The sequence below is a fragment of the Sesamum indicum genome, unplaced genomic scaffold (assembly GCF_000512975.1).
Source record: "Sesamum indicum cultivar Zhongzhi No. 13 unplaced genomic scaffold, S_indicum_v1.0 scaffold00120, whole genome shotgun sequence".
In the NCBI taxonomy this organism is placed as follows: Eukaryota; Viridiplantae; Streptophyta; class Magnoliopsida; order Lamiales; family Pedaliaceae; genus Sesamum; species Sesamum indicum.
The window spans coordinates 95861-114808 of NW_011628049.1; the positions used below are offsets into that span (position 1 = coordinate 95861).

At 34.0% G+C, this 18948-nt stretch overlaps 4 protein-coding genes across 5 annotated transcripts in view; all 4 read right to left on the bottom strand.

The window, feature by feature from the left end:
- Positions 1 to 1898: 1898 nt before the first annotated feature.
- On the bottom strand, positions 1899 to 3974 carry LOC105179009 (cytochrome P450 78A7). Its single transcript, XM_011102592.2, has 2 exons — positions 2844 to 3974; positions 1899 to 2662 (listed from the first exon to the last, which is right to left on the bottom strand). The coding sequence occupies exons 1-2, from the start codon at positions 3837 to 3839 to the stop codon at positions 2036 to 2038; spliced, it is 1623 nt and encodes a 540-aa protein (XP_011100894.1). The 5' UTR covers positions 3840 to 3974; the 3' UTR covers positions 1899 to 2035.
- A 3088-nt stretch (positions 3975 to 7062) lies between these two features.
- LOC105179010 (mitochondrial pyruvate carrier 3-like) lies at positions 7063 to 7651 on the bottom strand. The gene has a single exon (XM_020691224.1). It carries the CDS (start codon positions 7517 to 7519, stop codon positions 7187 to 7189), a length of 333 nt encoding a protein of 110 aa, XP_020546883.1. The 5' UTR covers positions 7520 to 7651; the 3' UTR covers positions 7063 to 7186.
- A 3461-nt stretch (positions 7652 to 11112) lies between these two features.
- Positions 11113 to 15103, bottom strand: LOC105179011 (shikimate kinase, chloroplastic-like). 2 transcript variants are annotated; one of them, XM_011102595.2, is made up of 11 exons: positions 14842 to 15103; positions 14131 to 14375; positions 13469 to 13521; positions 13256 to 13310; positions 13101 to 13173; positions 12882 to 12969; positions 12316 to 12398; positions 12091 to 12220; positions 11883 to 11961; positions 11704 to 11768; positions 11113 to 11404 (listed from the first exon to the last, which is right to left on the bottom strand). In XM_011102595.2, the coding sequence occupies exons 2-11, from the start codon at positions 14345 to 14347 to the stop codon at positions 11369 to 11371; spliced, it is 879 nt and encodes a 292-aa protein (XP_011100897.1). In that variant the 5' UTR covers positions 14348 to 14375; positions 14842 to 15103; the 3' UTR covers positions 11113 to 11368. The 2 variants fall into 2 exon arrangements, with proteins under 2 accessions (XP_011100897.1, XP_011100896.1); XM_011102594.2 differs by having other exon boundaries at positions 13469 to 13527; positions 14842 to 15102.
- Positions 15104 to 16445: 1342 nt separating this feature from the next.
- The window catches only part of LOC105179012, a 2926-nt gene continuing 423 nt past the window's right edge, over positions 16446 to 18948 (bottom strand). Inside the window, exons 2-3 of the mRNA XM_011102596.2 lie at positions 17908 to 18138; positions 16446 to 16875 (exon numbers count right to left, since the gene is read on the bottom strand). Of these exons, the coding sequence (XP_011100898.1) occupies positions 16828 to 16875; positions 17908 to 18138 (279 nt within the window). The 3' untranslated portion in view covers positions 16446 to 16827. The remainder of the gene's footprint in view (positions 16876 to 17907; positions 18139 to 18948) is intronic.

Below are 18948 nucleotides of genomic sequence, written 5' to 3' on the forward strand. Positions count from 1 at the left end.
TCTTTCCCTTTTGATGTAGGAAATATACTTGTCTTAAGGAGTCCCTGATCCGCTTTTGTCTGGATTTGGATGTCTTAGGATTTTTTTTTATTTTTTTATTTCTCTTTAGATCTGCAACTTCTGTCTTTAGATTTATAAGATCCTTGTGTAGATTTGGAGGATCTTAAGGATCTTGTCCACTTTTTGATTCAAAGTTTCTATTTTCATAGGTATATGGATTTACTTATGTCCATAGTTTTAAACTGTCTTTTGAATTTCTCTTAGATAGAGATTTTCGAGGTCTCCGGCTGGAGTTCTTTTCAATCAGTTCTTTTAACCATAATTTTTAGAACTATAATTGTGCAGGAATTTACTAGTTCCATTTTTCCTAGTTGGGATTCTACCATGAACTTCAGTAGAGTGTAAATGCCTCACTGCGTTCTTGGTAGTGTCTGTAGGACTTGAAAATTCCTCATCCATTCTTGTTCTTCTTCTGGTATGAGAAGATTTGGATATATCCTTTTGGGACCGTTGCAACATTTTTCAAAAATTTTCATGAGAAATTTTCTTCTTTTGTATTTCTAAAATTTGAAAATATTCCCTATTGATATTGCAACTCAAACTTTTATTCGGTTCCATTCTCTTAAAAAGTCTCTAGTGGATAAAATATCTGAATGTAATATAAACAAATATTTCTTCAGAAAACCTAAACTCTGATACTATTCTTGCGAGCATGGGTGATAAAATACAAATCGAGTACGAATGGACTAAATGCTCTTTTGAAAGCTGTGCAGGGGTAAAATTGTTCGAAATTCCGCTTGTGGACTAAATTTAAGCAATTATGAAAGTTACTGCACTAAATTAAAAATGATCAAACTTAATGGACTAAAATTAACAGCGGGCAAATTTAATGGACCAAACGAATCTTTTTCCCACATATAAAAAAGAAATGGCTATCCGATGAAGAGAATTAAGAAATATATGAAAAGAAACAATCGTGATGTGAGGGATGAGGAAAAAAGAAGTCTATGGGTAAAAAGAAATGTAGAGTAGGGTGAGAGAGAAAAAATAAATTGTAATTGTAAGTTTATTAAAAATATAAAAATTTGTGAGTGAAAAACATATGAAAAAGTATGGTCATAGAAGATCGTGGAGCAGCGAATTGAGAAGGAAAAAAAATTATAATTATGAGATTATTAAAAAATATTGAAATTATTATTTTGGCCACATTTTTCTTTGAAGAGAATAAACAAATTAAAGTGCAAATTTGCGCATTCAAAAATTGATACCACAAAAGACTTTCTTTGAAAATAATATGGATAGATAGATTAAGCTCATCGAGTAAGTGTTTTTGTAAATTAATTTAATAAAGCATCTACTTAATTCTTTTCTATAATATCATTTTAGAATCACATAGTTAACAAATATATGGTTAACAAAGTACGTAATTTGAACACATTGATTAATGTACATTAATAGTTTTAATATAATTTTTTTTATTTTTTCACATATCACAAAATTTGCAATACATGTAATTTAAATGCTACTCAAGTATTATTGATAGAGATGTTTAATAAGATGTGAGACATTATCGACCCCATAGGGCAACAAACTAAATGCAAACTCAGATATTCTTAATTTGTCCTACTAATTCACATTTGGAAGGTAAGCACACTCAAATGAATTATTCTCTTACCCAAATCTAACAAACTTAGTAGATTCACCATTTCCTGGGATTTTATTTTAATTTGAGGAGATAATTTTTCACTTAAGGCAATACGCATTTATAGAGCATAAGTGCTAAGAGAAAAGAAAGCCCCACGAAGATCCGCATGCAAAAACGAAACACAAATGAAATGCAACTCACTTATTATTAATAGAGATCTTTAATACTATATGTGAGACATTATCGACCCCATAGAGCAACCAAGGTAAATGCAAACCACCCTTCACCTTAGGACAACACCACCAAGAAAAATAAAAAGACACGGACAAAGGACTCAATCTAAGCCACTTGAACAGTAGCACCATCAATATTTCCTAAATGAACATCATCTCATGCCATAACATCTTTTTTCACAACAGCAACAGCAGATAGTGGGTATTTCATCTCACACGATAGTTTCAAAACCTCACTCAAATCCACTGGTTTGGCCTTGTCCTCCGCCCAATCGAAGTGATCCACCAGCTTGGCCACCCAGAGCGCCACCGTCGCCAGCCCTAAGTTTTTCCCTGGGCACACCCTTCGCCCCGCCCCGAAGGGCGCAAGCCTTAGGTCCCGACCACGAACATCTACATCAACCCCGCCCATTTCCGCCACAAACCTCTCCGGCATAAACTTATGTGGGTCATCCCACACCACCCCATCATGGGTAATAGCCCACATATTCACCATGGCTGTTGTGTTTGCAGGGATCACCATCCCGTTGCTCAAACAGACGTCTTCCGTGGACAATCGGGCCCAAGAGAGCAACGGCCCCGGCGGGTGTAGCCTCAAAACCTCTTTCACCACTGCGTTCAAGTATGAAAGCCTCGACATGTCTGCATCCACCACGGCACGATCCCCTACCACAGCGTTTAGCTCCTGACGCAACTTTGCTTGTACCTCAGGATGCAAGACGAGCTCCGCCATTACCCACTCCGTCAGCAGAGCAACCGTATCAGTACCTCTGAATATCATTTCCTGCATGCATCAAACAATAATTATCACCAATGCCTAATTTCGATATGCCCTCCTCATTTCAACTTTACATGAATTGGTTTTCGGCTAAATAGATAAGAAGAACATGGAAGTAGGGTTATTCTCGATAAATAACAACATATATATAGTTATTAAGTAGAAATAAACATGGGTATATGTGTACCCATAAAACTGCTATCATGTCATCTTCATTGAGCTTCTCATCACCATCCAAAGAAAGCAAGACGTCGACGAAATCAGCATTATCAGAAATAGCATTCTCATACTGGTTCTTGAGTTGGTGTTGCTCTATGATGGCCTTAACGAGTTTTCTCACACGGGGCACCAGGGCTTCACAACGCGCAACAACGCGGGATGGGTCATAAAAGTAGGAAAGCCATGGCAAATAATCTGACCAATTGAAGGCACCCAAAAGTTCAAAACCTTCTTTAACGATCGCCTTGAGAACCCTAAACTCCTCGCCGTCTTCCGTTGGATCATAACGCTTCCCAAAAACGCTGCCCATTATGTTATTTAAAGCTGCAGCCTGTAAATGCTTCCTTAGAGAGACGACACCGTTAAGACTCTGCTCGTTTGCCATGTTTTTCAGCATGGTGGCACAGTCTAGCTGGCGGCCCTGTTCGTGTGCTGCAATTCGCCGAGGTGCGAATAAGTGGGAGGCAGCAATGCGGCGGAGAAGACGCCAGTAGGTGCCGTTGGGAGCGAAGCCGATGGCCCTACTGAACATAAGGCTACGGGCTGACTGCTTGATGGGGCGATCAGCAAAGTGTTGGGAGGTTAGGATTTCTTTAGCCACCTGAGGGTCGGAAGTCACCACAACAGGCGTGGAGCCCAAGCTGAAAGCCATGAGTTGCTTGGAATTGTAATGTAAAGCCATGGAGGCTAAGGAGCGATGAGCCAAGCCGCGACTGAGAGTAAAGAGGCTCCCAAAAATGGGAAGCCCCCGTGGTCCCGGGATTGCGACGGCACCGTTACTGTTTCTGCCATTCTTCCAGGCCACTCCACCTGGCGAAAAGGCCCATTTGAGAAGTGCAATAGACATTAAAGCTATGAGTATGGTGAGAACTACATATTCATCAACAACGGTTTTTGAGCCAAGAAAAGCTGGGAGAGTGAAAACCCACCAACTTGAATCCTTCGTAACTATGCCAAAATCCATTTTAGCGTGAGGCGATGAGGTTTGGAAAGATTAATGACAAGATAGAGTGGTGAGAATTGTAGTAGAAAATGGGGGTTTATATAGGTAGAATAAGGGGTCATTAGCATATCTCTATAGTAAGTCAGCAATGATACAATTTACAACACAAACCTCAGATATTCTTAATTTGTCCTACTAATTCACATTTAGAAGGTAAGCACACTCAAATGAATTATTCTCTACCCAAAGATAAAAAATCTAACAAACTTAGTAGATTCACCATTTTCTGGAATTTTGTTTTAATTTATGCTCTTCTGAGGAGATCATTTTTCACTTAATGGAATACACATTTATGTATTTCAAATGAGTCAAGTGATTTTTATTAATCGGAATCTTAGCGGACATAAAGTATTTTAAAATCTTTTAGTTCTAAACTATAACACGTATTTTTTGTTATATTTAATGTACGTACTCTATGCATTAATATTTGTCAAATTAATGTCGAGATTTAATAATATCGAATCTAGTAATTTAGAAAGTTAGTATTATATATAGTTGATACATAAGCTTCTGATCAGATAAAGAAAAATTAACTCAAATGTTTACGTATTGTAAGCAAAAGTGGTGTACAAATTAATAATAGTAATATGACACAATGTGTATTAACAAAAATATTTATCACGAAAAATAAAGATTATAATCACTGCAAAAGTTAATCTTTGAATGGTAATAAACATTTACATTATGATCCATTTTTGCAATTTTGTGCAATCCTTTTAATTTGTTTGACACAATTCATAAAGCAATGTTGGTCTTGCTAAGTTAATTTTGGAGTTCAATTATACGACAAATTAATGATCTGCATTACTATTTTCTATATACTTCATGTGATCTGATATTTTATAGATTTTTAAGGAAAATTTAGGTGTTTAGCAATATTGCACGATAAGACATAATAATACGATAAGTAACTATTCTTACTCGTCCAAAAAATAAAACAGTATTCTCAAGTTAAGCACATGCATAAATATAAATAAATCGCATCGAAACATGTCAAGAACATAATATATGTGATTACCCTTTTCATTAAATTCAATTTTCAACTTAAATCCCTTAATAAAATTTAGAATGCTCTTGACCATCTAACCTAAATTACATATATATAAATATATATATATATATATATTAATTTGGGGTATGCAGTAAATCATATTTCTTTTACTTACCCTATAAAACTTTTGTTAATTATCATTCTTATGATGCAATCCCTTTCCTACAATCTAGCTATCTCAATTTGAAATTTATGTCATTCATTACACAAATAGGCATTAATCATTTATTCCTATAAGTTGGATTCGACTAACTTACTTCTAAATTGAGTCAGCAGGGTAATTATGCTCATTTTATGGACAATTTAATGTCTGTTATGAGATGATTCTGACTCATTAATTTACCTTAAAACATTTTTGGACCACATAACCTTAACTGGATTAGAGACATGAATTATTTTGCATACCATTTAAGACTCGAATTTTTAAAATCTAATTAATTATCTTGTAATTTAATTTATTATTAAAATCTCCTTTCAGCTAATTGCCCACGTGCTTAAATCTTATATAATTATAAGTTATTACCATCTTTTCCTTATGAATCACAAAAATATCTCAATTGCTCAATTTATGATTACACTTATAGAAAGCTAATTTAGTGCAATACAGAATATGCATAATAAAATTTGGTGACGAACAATTAATATGCATTTGGAAACTAGTACATATATATAATTAAACATTACTATTATTTTTTTTTTGATATCGCTCGACCCTCTAACGTTTGTTGTCGCAATTAATGAAGTCTGACTAACTTTGCAATTTAAATCCCGACGTGTTAACTATATAGATATAAAGCATAATTCATCAATAATATTCAACCATTTTTACATATAGTTATTTTAATAAAATCTGAAATTTCTGCTAATATATATATAGTGAGACACAATACTATTCTGACGTGTACATACCTTATGTACTTAGTCCTCCAGTCTAAAATCCAACCTCAAAAGAAGAAAAAAGGGTCTTACTTGTGATTTTAATCTACAATGTCTGGTAATTCATAGCACCATTTTCCCTCAAAAAATGATATATATTTATGGAATCCATCTTTCAATTAATTAACAGCTTCCTGAATTGAATGTCCAGTTGTATCATGGCTCAATTGATGGGATCCAAGTTTCACAATATTGATATAAAGATTGTTTGTGTAGGTAGAACTAAAAGGAGGTTAAGCCACTAGGATGCTTATGCAACAAGGTAGTTTGCAAATGCATATAGACGGGGATTGTGTGACGTGTGGCATCATTGTATCCTAAAATATTATAATCCAGGATTATCATTCCCTTGTAATTTGAGTTTTATGATATTCTTATCTGCCTGAGGCTTTGAGTTTTTCCAATTTGCTCATGTTTGGAGTTGTAGAAAAAGGAGTAAGATAATCAGTATCAGAGTTTATGGCTCTGATGTTGAGCATCCAGGAAGAAAAATCTGTCTGTATTCAAGATTGTTGAGTGAAGAAGATGAAGACACACTAACTGCTTCTCCCTCTTCTTCAGACCAGCTGCTCTGTTCATGTTTCTTCTTCAGCTTTGCAGCTTCAACTCTGCTTCTGTATCCTCTATTTCATCAACACAGTTCCAAACGTATCGACCAATCAATTACTGTGTAGAGGTCAAAGACCCCTCAGCATGAAGAGATTGCGCAATCCACGGACCCACCGAAAACAAAATATATTAACCTTAATTTCTCCTATTAATTATATAACAATTACTTAATTAAAAGGTTACATTACTTTTTGGTCCCACAAAGAAGGTACATTTTCTTGTTAGTTCCACACTTACCAAATTTCTATTTTGATCCCATTTTGTTAGAAAAAAAAGTTTTCAAATTAGTCCTCCACAATTTTTAATGGCAGAAGTCAAATGTTAGTCTAATATGTTGTCTTTACATATTTAAATATTATAATTATTTTTTGAACTTTTTTGTTTGTTCAATCTTGAACTATTTATATTTATATATATTTTTAATTTTTTTTCAAATGAATATGAATATATTATTACGTTGAAACCTCATCGTGCAGGCACTTCCAACAGTAATTTGATTAACATTTGACTACTTCTACCGTTAAATATTAACGGTAAAAATTATAGAGAATTAACTTGAATTTTTTTTAACGAAATGGGATCAAAAGATAAATCCTGTCAAATGTGGGACTAATGAAAAAATGTGCATTCTTTATGGGACAACAAAGGTAATTTAGCCTAATTAAAACTTAGTACACAGAAAAAATTCAGGGAAAATTCATAGTAACTACAACTAATCAGACATGTCCGTCGGCGGCGGCGGAGAGTCCCCGGAGTAGTAGTCGTGGCGGATCTTTCTGGCAAGCTGATAGAAGCCAGTGCAAGCCATGGCGGAGTTGACGCCGAAGAGATTCCAGTTCCAGGGGGTGATGACGAAGCAGTAGCGGGACCAGATGACGCCGGAGGCAGCAATCACCGCCTGCTGCGGGTAGGAAAGCGTCTCCGGCGGCTTGGAGAAGTCGGAGACGTTGGCTATGCTCAGACCCCACTTGAACGTCGGCGCCCAGAAATGGATGGTTTTGGGGCCGGCCGGGTGGTTCCACAGCGCCTGCAGCTTCGACTTCATCTCAGTGGCTGCTGTAAACACAGTGCTGTGAATATGATGATGTCAATCTTGTGTTTCTGGAGTTGCAGCTTATAAGCCAAGCCGCCTTTATAGGCTTTCTTATTCAATCATCTCTTTATAATTATTTTATCTGTCCAAAAATTTAAAATAATCCCACAAGTTTGTTCACTTTGATAACTGATTATTTTTAATATATATATATATATATATATATAATATTTCACAAATCAAATTCGATCGAATCATATTAATTACAAAACAAGTATAATAATCATGTGATTGGTCACTTTTTTTAGGACAAAATGCATAAAACCCCCCTGTGTTTTAAAAAGTATGCAAAAAGCACCTTCCTGTTTTCAGAATAGGCTAAAAACCCCCTCATGTTTTGTTTTAGTCAGCAAAAAACCCCCATTCTGTTAGCAACTAACGGGAAGTGGAGAAGACGCGCGTCTGCTGCGTTTGGTAGTCTTTTTCTGCGATTTAGGTTGATATTTAATGATTTTTTGGACCAAAATACCCCTCTATGGGTCTATATAACACACAAAGGAGTTTTTTGCTTGTTTTGTGTATTTTTTTGTCATTTCTCACCTTAAAAAATAAATTAAATTTTGGCATATTAAATTTAAATTGAAATATTAAATTAAATTATATTTAAATTCAAATAATTTTGTAATTGTTAATTATTAAATCTAACTATTATTTTTAATTAATTAAAATATATATTTAATTACAATAATTATTATTAATTAGCCAAAATATTTAATTATTATAATTATCTAAAATATTCTTAATTTACTAAAATATATTTTAACTAATATAATTAAAATTAATTAAAAAATTAAAAAAAAAAGAAAGAAAATTTGGTATTTCGCCCACTTTCGCCGGAAACTTCGAAACAATTTTCCGACGCCGTCCGGACGAATTTCCAACGCCCAATGGTACCATTAGAATCCTCTCTTCAAGACGAATATTTTCATACCTTCAATTTGAGTTTTCGTCGATCATAGAGAGTGAGCTCAAGCAACAATCGCCGAACATATTTTTCATCGATTCGTCTCCGTCCGATCAAATCTCGGTCTCAAACTAGCACCATCAGACTCGTCTCTTTAAGACGATTCTAATGAGACCAGCCTCACTCAATTTGGTAAAGAATTTATGGAGATATAATGATTTAATCGAAATCTCGCCGCCGGCGACGAGATGTGGTGGGGGGAAGTCGGGGTAAAGGGGGTGGGGGTGGGGGGGGATTGAATCTAGACCTTTTATTTTTTCAAAATCTAACGGTTGAGATTAATTGATTAGATCTAACGATCAATATTTGATCAAAAAAATCCAACGGTCATTAGAATAAGAAATAATTTATATTAAGTAAGGGTATAACGGTCATTTTCTAAGAAATTAACACCGTTAGTTGGATTTAACGGAAAGGGGGTGATTGAGCTGAGTTTACAAAACACATGGGAGCTTTTAGCCTATTCTGAAAACAGGAAGGTGCTTTTTGCAGACTTTTTAAAACACAGGGGAGTTTTATGCATTTTGTCCCTTTTTTTAAAATGCACATCAATCACTTAACAAATATGATGCACTTGCTATATAATTGGTTCAAATCCGACCAAACCTCATCTGGGAAATAATATAACAATTTAAAGGTAAATTACTTCAACGTCCCCTGATATTAAGTCTGATTATGTAACATTCTTTGCCTTTTTCATAAATATATAATGACAACATGCTATTTAAAAATGTGTATTTATAATTTTACCAAAAAAAAAAATATGAGTTTTTGTATAATAAAATCTAATTTAAAAAAGTATGAATATAATTTACCCAAAATTTAAATCATAAGTGGGGAGGTGCAATAGATTTTAGTTTGTTAGATGTCAATTTTTCATACCTACCAATTCAAACAGATGGTTATATATGTAGACCCTCTCATTAATAACAGAAATAGGGACTTTTGGCAGCAATCAAAAAAAAGAAAGAAAAAGAATAAAATGCTATTTTTTTTTAATAAAGGCAATAACTATATTATTTTATCGATATTTCAATAAATTAGACAACTAATTAAATAATCGGATGATTACAATCTTCTTCATTGAGATTTAATATAATTATACATAATTATCAGTGATTTGGAAAATCACATTTAATACTTTTAAGTTTGCTTTCGTCTAACAAATAAATCCCTTTGTTAGTCAAAGTTTAGCGAATTTATTGATATTAACAAAAAAAAATAAATAAAACTCATATTTAAACTGGTTGACTTATTATTACTGGTCAAAGAATTTTTTTTGCGATCGATTTACCCTTTTACACCTTCACATGTTAATGCTTGTATGTAAGAATATCTTTACCGTTATAATAGTAGAATAGTCAATAAAAATTTGTTTTAGTTATAATAAGTTAATAATACGTTAATTGAGTGTCAGTTTCTATTTTCATTTAGTTTTTTCTTAAATATGAATAAATTCAGTAAATTTTAACTAATAAATGGACATATTTCTTATATATATATGCAAGCATGAACGGTACTAAATATAAATTTTCAAACCATATAAAATTTATGTGTAATTGTACAAAACCTCGAAAAAGAGGAAGGGTTGTAAAATTATAAATTGAAATTATCCTTTAAATAATAAATTTCAATTAATATATTAATATGATTAAACACTATAAAATAAATTATGATAAACCCATAAATGAGATAAATACCTAGACTATGGTGTGTAAAAGAAATAATAATAACACATATTTGAGGTTGATCCAAACATGGCGTGGCAAATCCGGCAAATAGGCTGCCTTGGTCTATTCTGGCGGCTGGAAATCGCTATCCATCCAAGAAATCGGGATAATTGCTAAAGACTACAGCCATTTGAGAATGACTCATTACTGACTACTCATTGGGAGGTGCTTGGAATTGCTTATCCCAAAAACCCTATTTCATGAACTGATACCGTAGTATTAGGTTATATTTTGACCTTTCTATCCTTAATAATCATTTTCAACATAATCACAACTTTTGATTCCACCAAAATTATTCTTTTATATAATTACTCACTATGCTCATTAAATATTTTTTAATTTCTTTATTAACTTTAAATTTGAGATTGATTTTGAAATTTAAATATAATCTATTATTAAATTATGAATTTAAATATAATAATCACTTTTTTCTAAAATCAATAGTCTAGTAAAAATTGATAATCTCGTAACGAGTAATGCGATCATTGCACCAAATTGGGTCTCTACACATGGGTATTTGGGGTGAGTTCGATGTTATCAACTTGAGTATAGCTGACTTTTTTTTTCTTATGTAAATATTTTTTTACTATAGTTACAAAAGATAAAGTGTGGCAATAATTTTTTTACTTTACTCCTCTCTTCTCTTTTTTGCTCTTTCTACCAAACTTTAAAACATTTCTTTTAAAATATAAATCTTAAATCCACATGTTATTTGGTAGCATCGAAGGAAAGCCTACAAAATCTTTTCTTAAATAAAACATATAAGGTAATATTTATACAAAATGACGTGTGTATATTAAATAAAATAAAAAAATATAATATGATTTGAAATAGAAAATTCAATCCGTAAGTTGAGAAATTCTAACCCAAATCAAATTTGATCGAATATGAACTAATTATATGATAAGTACAATATACTTACCTTGTGATTGGTGTGCAGTTTAGGGAAAGTGACCAATGTGTATTACACTTGCTCTATAAATAGTTTAGTTTAGCTAAATCTGATTTACATTATTCAAACCATGCTCCACTACTAAAAAATTGAAACACAACACTGATCTTCCCAAACTTGAAAAGGAATGAAAATTTTTTGAGTAATGGTTGTCCTTATTTCTTCAAGAAATACTCAATTTGAGAGAGCACCTGGCAACACATGCATGATCAAGTTAGCCAAATGCAGCAAACAAATATATCTTAAACAGAACACTGACGACAAAATTCTAGTTCGGACTCAGTCTGAACGAATCTTAGCCAATGTCTATTAATTACATTTCTCACATGATTGGTGTAAAGTTCAAGACGAGTAATCAATCATATTGTAAAAAAAAATTTACTTATCATGTGATTAGTTGGATCCGATCAGTACATATCTGGTAGAATTTTCCAAAATGTTGAAATCATAATGTTTGTGAATGATGATAGAGAGAAAGAGGGAGACGGACCTCGATTGAAATTGCAGTTGACGTGACATTGCATACATCTTTGAGTCCAAGTTTTGATGCAATGTCTGCATAAACGAGACGTGTGAATATCACAACGACGAACAGATTTCGGCACTATAGGTTTATGCACAAGCACAACGAGAGAGAAAAGAAGAAAAATCTAATTAGAGTAATCGTACTTTCTAGAGAAACTCTTGCATCGGCATTGCCATACGCTTCGCCCCTCTCTTGGAGAAGAGTAGATAATCGCTTCATAATCTAAACAAACACGAGACAGACAGATAAGCAAACGGAAAAATAGTTCAAAGGGTTTCCCGAAATGACAACAGTCCTATATTATTGAGGAAAGTGTATGTCAAGTATTATGGAGATGAAGTGTTTGAATACCCTGGAAAAAGGATCTCCAGATTCTTGATGCAACAAGGGGCGAGAATCGGTTCCGACGGCCATAATTCTCTGAGCTAAGACTTCGACAGGTACGTCTAGCCAGATGCTGATACCCTTTTGCATGTGTCTCCTGGTGCAGGAAAAGAAGAGAATAGTTAAAACAACTGTGAGGTAGATGAAGTCATCAACAGTACAAAAAGTTACAAGAATTTCACACGGTATTACCAATTGATTGGCCGAATGACGGCACCACCACCAGTAGAAACTACATGTCGATGCATTGAAGAAAGCTTCTGCAATACCTCAGTCTACAGAGAAAAAGACAAACAAATAGTCGAAAACTATTAGCAAGATGGAAAATTCTTCATAGTCGAGTAATAAACAGCATTCACTGGGCCTGAAGATATTTACTTAACCAGAAAGATATTTATATGTTGGAAACAAAATGCTGCCGCAATACAAGGCTGCGCAGTTTTGTAAATAGCAAATTCAACAAAACAATGCGGAACACTTCTCGTCAAGAAAAGTCTAATGAAAAAAAACAGCCAACAATCACTGTGTATAATTGATCAACCATATGAAAATAGATTCGTTGCATCCATTCGAAGTTTCAGTACTGCAAATTGATCAACCACAAGGAAATAGTTTCTTTGCAAATTGATCAACCTATATATATATATATATATATATGTGCTTGCGCGCGTGTGTGTGTGTGGGAACATTTCACTCTTTTGATGTCAAGGCCTGGAAACGATCTATCCAATAGGAAAGAACTGTTTATTGCTCACTACCTCGTTATCTCTAAAGAAGCCCTCACCATATTGCTCGAAGATTTCAGCCACAGTACTTACACCAACAGCCTGCTCTATTAGTGTATCGCTGAAGCAACCACAAACACGTAAAACGATCAATATCTATCATAACGAAAAAATATAAAGTTGACATGATTTATATGATATGCAAGTGTATGCTAAGTAAGATGAATCAATATAGTATATCTTTGGACTAACCAGTCGCAAAATGAATATCCTAAGGCATCTGATAAAACCTTGCCCACCGTTGTTTTTCCGGAGCCCATCATTCCTGCAATATGAAAAAACAGGGATAAAATGCCAATGACCTGAAGAACTTATGCTGATTCGATAAAAAGTGATGCTTTACCCACCAACAAGATATATGCAACGGCCGTTTATATATGGTTCCATTTCTTCAGCTTTATTCTGCAACAGCATCCACAATGAAATACTTGGTATAATGCAACATTATCCAACTTCTGGATATACAATGGTAGGGCAACTTCTGGGCCATGAAACCTCGACTGGGAAGGTTTTACTTTAGTTGGGGCATCAATCAATGTAAGAAAATACTGAGGACTCACCTTTAAAATCTTAGATTCATCAAGCAATGTTGGAAGACTACCAGACTCCAGTACTGAAGCTAGACAAAGAGAGAAACATAAGGAACTACTTACCAATTGCAAAAGACGAGAACAATGATACTTTAATTAATAATAGCTTCCCTATATATAAGCAGAAATTGTTTTTTAATCGGCATATTAGCTGTATTTTCACTTAAACTGAACATTACCTCCTAAGAAGTGGAGAACTATATATAGCGCGGTGAAACTAAAAATCATTCTCATAAAAGAAAATTCAAGTAATCCTATTCTGCAGCCGGCCTATAAGTTAATGCACCTAGCTCATGACACATCTAATTTCCAAAACACCAAGAGACCATTTCTGAGTTCGGTATAGTCCATTAATTGGTGCGAATCTGGATGTTGCAGAAAGACCCCGCTATGAATTTCGGATCAAGATAAGGCAAAACAAGGCAGTTCTTGATTAAATGTGAGTTAGCGCTTTTGGCCAAACAATTAACAATCGTTTCGCCTAGCATCTTAGATTACACTCTAATCCATATCATCAGAACCACTAGGAAGGACTGCTGGGATAGAAAACAATCTCAGAATCAGGGCAATCAAGAGAATCATTCATTCACAATTTTCAGCAACAATCAGACTGAATTTTTATTACCAACTACCTGGAACATTTCCGGAAGAACAAGAGACCCTCAGAACTACAAGTCTATGTGATCTTCGTTTGCTAGTCGGGAAACAACAAGAAGCAGGAACCTCACTCCATTTTTGCTCCCCAGATTTCTGGAAAAACTGTAAAGAACTGTCCTGTTTCCTCATCACAATCCTTCCCCGCATTATCCATGTTGACGATTGCATGCCTTGCAAAACTTTTGCCTCCATGTTATACCAATTCCTTTATCTTCCAAGACTAATTACATTTCCAAGAAAATCAAACATAAAAAATTGTATCAGCAGCATGAAGAAGGTCACTGCATACCAAGTTTCAATTAAGATATTCTACAAACTTCGAAAAAAATTTCAGTAGAAAAATCAATGTTCCCTGAATCAAATTTAAAACATGGACAAACCCACAAAAATTTAAAGATCCAATCTTTACTACCCTATCACATTCCTTTTTATTAGAATCTGAAACCACCATTTACTGACAGTAACACAGGAGATTAAAACTTCAAAGAGAAACAGAGCAGCTAAACAAGCCCACATAAAAATTAACGTTACAAGTAAAACTAAAACGAGCCCAGTTGACCACACAAATACAAAAATTTATACACAGCGAAAAGAACAAATTTTCTTCAAATCTAGGCAACATACCCAATTAACACATACGATTACATAAAACAAGAGGATTTCAAGGCTGAGAGACGGCGGCATACCGTAGACTGGACTATAAAACAGACGAACAGCTTACAAGAAACTTCAAGAATGGTGGTGACTACGAACAGCTCACTTGTTTACAATGTCAACATGGAATTCTTGCTCAGCTTCTTATGATGGGAAATTTTTGGTAGTGGCCACAGCAACTTCTCAACCTGAGAGTGCGGGATTTGTGGTTGTGTGAAGTAGAAATTTGCATGTGATCAATGGGACAAGAAATGATTCTTTTAACCTTTTACTTTCAACAAAGTTATATTGCTTCGCTTAGGCATCCAAAGTGAATCCCATTTTTCAATAAGGAATTTATTGTTTTCATAAATTTATCCCTTTATTTTAATTAATTGTGTATTCTCCCAAGATTAAAACTAATGTTGATGCTTGAGTTTTATAATTAACTAGTATTTACGTGGGCGCATAATTTTTATTTAAAAATATATATTAAAATAATAAATTATGTCTGGGATGGCCCAGACCAAAATGACAGGGGCGCCTGGAACAGCCTAGCCCCCAACTCAAAACATGTAACCCAAACAACCCAGGTAACCAAGAAGCCCAGAAAGAAGGGAGGAGGAAGGCCAGCACACGTGGTAGCGTACTCTCACATGTGGCACTTATAGCATTTACCCAAACTAATCATTCAATTGAATTTGACTCCATCGATATCAATCACTAACAACTGAATCGCACTTGTGATTGACCAAGTGTGCTAAGCATAGGAAATTTGAGATTTTCTTTTCGGATAATTGCATTATCCTATCCTAAAATTTAATGTAATTATATATAAATTTTATATATCTTAAAAGTTATATTTAGTACTATTAATATTTGTACTCATTCAATAAATAAATCGCTCTATTAGTTAAAATTTATCAAATATGTTGATATTAATAAAAAAATTTGAATGAAAATTTATATTTCTTCTGATCAACTTATTATTAATTTATTGCATGTCAAATACATATTTTTCTGACCAAATTGTTTAGTCGAAAAAAATTTATTTGACCTACAATACATCATTAATATATCAATCGAAAGTAAATATAATTTTTATTTAATAATTTCATTTATATCCTCAAATTAGGAATATTTTAACAAACAAAATATTTTATTAAATAAACATCAAGAATAATTTCTCGAACAACAAAAAATTTATATATAATTATATAAAACCTTGTAACAGGGCAGTGTATTATCTCTTTTCTTTACTATATAATACTTTTACATTATCTTGAATTTTGAAATGAAATGAGATGAGAAAAACACAAGCAATCGTGGCTGAGGCTCGATTGGATTTTCTATTCCAAACTTTTTTTTTTTCTTTCATCTTATATTCAATTAAGATATACATGATTACATTATATATTTTATTTTTTAAAAAAAAATATACACAAAACCTGTATATATTGAATGAAATAAAATATACAATAGGAGTAAAATTAAAGATCCAATCCGAAAAATTTCATGTATTCTCCAACAATTTACAACCCAATAGTTCGGACACAAAGACTTTCCTATGGGGATCTTGTGTTCGAACTTTGGGTGTGTATGTATATTGGGTAGGTGCCGTGTATATGTTGAAAGGAGTAAAAGATGGAATACAGTGTAAAAGAAAATCCACTCCGCCTTAGCATCCACAACTCTTAACGGACAAATTTTCCAAAAACTCGCAAAGAAACGGCATTAGAAACAATCCACCATATGCAAGTAGAGTGGATCCTTGTTTAAATGCATGATAGTAGAACAACAACATGAATATCTACACTATGCAAGGAACACGGAACGTCCGGTTCGCAACGAGCCTGGCAGGCATGAAATGGAAGGGAACGAGGAGGGGGAGGACAACTAGACACGTAGAATTCACAAAGGCATCGACAACTCAAATTCTTCCCATAAAAAACTGTCAAAACACAGTGAATGATGAACGACTCTGCATTACATCAATCAACACAAAAACTAGAAAGTGCGCCCAATTGACCCGTCAAGAATCAGGCCTTGACGCAGCAGTTAAAGTAGCTGAAGAAGCTCCTCCTCGCCTGTAGCAGAGATCAATACAAAAGCACAATTAACAAGCAGGCAAGAGACAAAATCACACCTCAAGAATAGGGACCGTCATGTGGATGTAACATGAAGGTCGACAAAAAAAAGCTGCACTGCGGATTGAGAACTAGCAGCAGGTATAACACCAGTATTTATGTGGTCCAGATGAAATTGGAATTTTTTCAAACTCTAAGAGTACGAAAAGCATCGCTTTCGTCATCAAACACACATCCATTTCTTGCCAGTTGCTTCACAAGGGAATGTGCTATGGTACTTGTCAAAGGCCCCCCACATTTCACCGACGCCATTTAAGAGCAATAGACAATCTCAGCAGCATACTTGTTATAAGACCTTAGACCACTTGTGGACCGTATCCAAATTGAGCACAGCTCTCTATGTGTCTTTATCACTGTTTAAATATTCTGAAAACTACGGAAGGACAAAAGCTTCAAATATTTACTCTTACAAAATGCAGACTGTTTCGTTCAAACAATGTATGAGTGATAATAGTTTTGGTTGCCTAATGCCTCCGGGAGTCATGATTGATCAACAATTAGCTCTGCCATACCATCTCGATGATATGCATGTGATTAATTTATTAAGAATTTTAACTTTGAATCAATTAACGTATTTGCAAAATAAATTATATTTAACATAATAATAGCTGTTGGACATTTATAAATAATATAACTCTAAAGTTCTTTTTTAAATGTTATACCTATTAATTGAAGGAACAGAAAAAACCAATAACTTGTTCAGGTTACACTCGCATTGTCAGGGTCCTACGTGGAGGACGATGTGTGGTTGGCCTCGGGTTTTATTATAAGTAGGGTAGCTCTCAAGTCCAACCGAACCTGTCCCGGTCCCGTTGCCACCCTTATTAATTTCAGAAGTCCCAACCGAAGGACCAAACTCACCCTTCTTAATGTATCCTATCCTATTAGATTTTCATATAGATAACTAACAACTACTCATAACTGCCCTCGACCTAAACGTGTAGAATGATAGAAAAGAAGTATGATAAGTACCGTTGGAGAGTGGTTCTGATGATAGTTGTGTTGAACACTGTGGGAAGTGTTGGTATCTCTTCTCGTCGAAGATATGAGCTCTTCCTCGTTCCCCAGACTAGCTCTTGACGGATCCCTCTTGTTCTGCTTCCTCATTTCTCGTATTTTTGAAAAATCCATAGAGTAGTCCGGCAACACTCCCTTTTGGTCCCAGTCCCCAAACTGCGGCACGGATAGCCATTGTGTATTCCTCTACACAATCATGTAAAGTTATAGCTAATGAGCACTCAAAAGCAAAAGTTCTTCCTGATAATATTACAAAAATCATTGTCCACAAAATTGTGTTCCAATTGCATTTTAACTATATTTTTCTTGATTCTGCAAAGTAAAATTGGGACATCTTGCTTCTGTTTCCACACACTTGCGTAAAGCAGCGAATCGTACACTCAGACATAGCATGTTCTTGAAAAGAAGACAGCTCAAAATTCCTCTTTAAAAAGTGGAAAGAAATCAAGAAACTCTTCAAATTCGACGCGAGAAAAAGTGAAAATGATAGAAAAATACATCAGGATATAAACATCTTTGATTCTTCATCCCCTCCACACAAACTTAGCAAATAGTCAAAAAGATAAACTAAAGCTGAGAACTCTTGACTCATTCCAATATTTCTTCTCTCCTTACTTCTCCAGATGAATTACTCGGAAACTTATGATCAAAGGTATAAATTCAACTATTTGACCACAACTCAGCAAACTTCCATCAGCACTAAATCAAAAACAAAAAAGGACATTCTTTTTCAAAGAAATTTCAAGTAAATCAGCCAAAAATGTATAAAGAACAGAGTAAGAACATCTAAAACAGAACAAGAACTGAGATCATTACACTTTACATACAATATATGCATGCAATAAATGAACTACAAAAGACATGTAATAACCAAAACAAGCTAAAATTAAAAAAAGATATTAGCTTTATGTTAGCTTCTTGACATCATTAAACATAAATCAAACACAAGCAAGAACTCAAAAACCTTAAAAAAAAAAAAAAAAAAAAAAAACCCTT

Excerpts from the sequence above, each read along its gene's own strand:
- LOC105179009 (XM_011102592.2), bottom strand. The coding sequence starts at position 3,839 with ATGGATTTTGGCATAGTTACGAAGGATTCAAGTTGGTGGGTTTTCACT. Across the intron at positions 2,663-2,843 it reads ACATGATAGCAGTTTTATGG|GAAATGATATTCAGAGGTAC; the intron begins GTACACATATAC and ends TGATGCATGCAG.
- LOC105179010 (XM_020691224.1), bottom strand. The coding sequence starts at position 7,519 with ATGAAGTCGAAGCTGCAGGCGCTGTGGAACCACCCGGCCGGCCCCAAA.
- LOC105179011 (XM_011102594.2), bottom strand. The coding sequence starts at position 14,347 with ATGGAGGCAAAAGTTTTGCAAGGCATGCAATCGTCAACATGGATAATG. Across the intron at positions 13,174-13,255 it reads CCGTTGCATATATCTTGTTG|GAATGATGGGCTCCGGAAAA; the intron begins GTGGGTAAAGCA and ends TTCATATTGCAG. Across the intron at positions 12,970-13,100 it reads GGATATTCATTTTGCGACTG|CGATACACTAATAGAGCAGG; the intron begins GTTAGTCCAAAG and ends TGGTTGCTTCAG.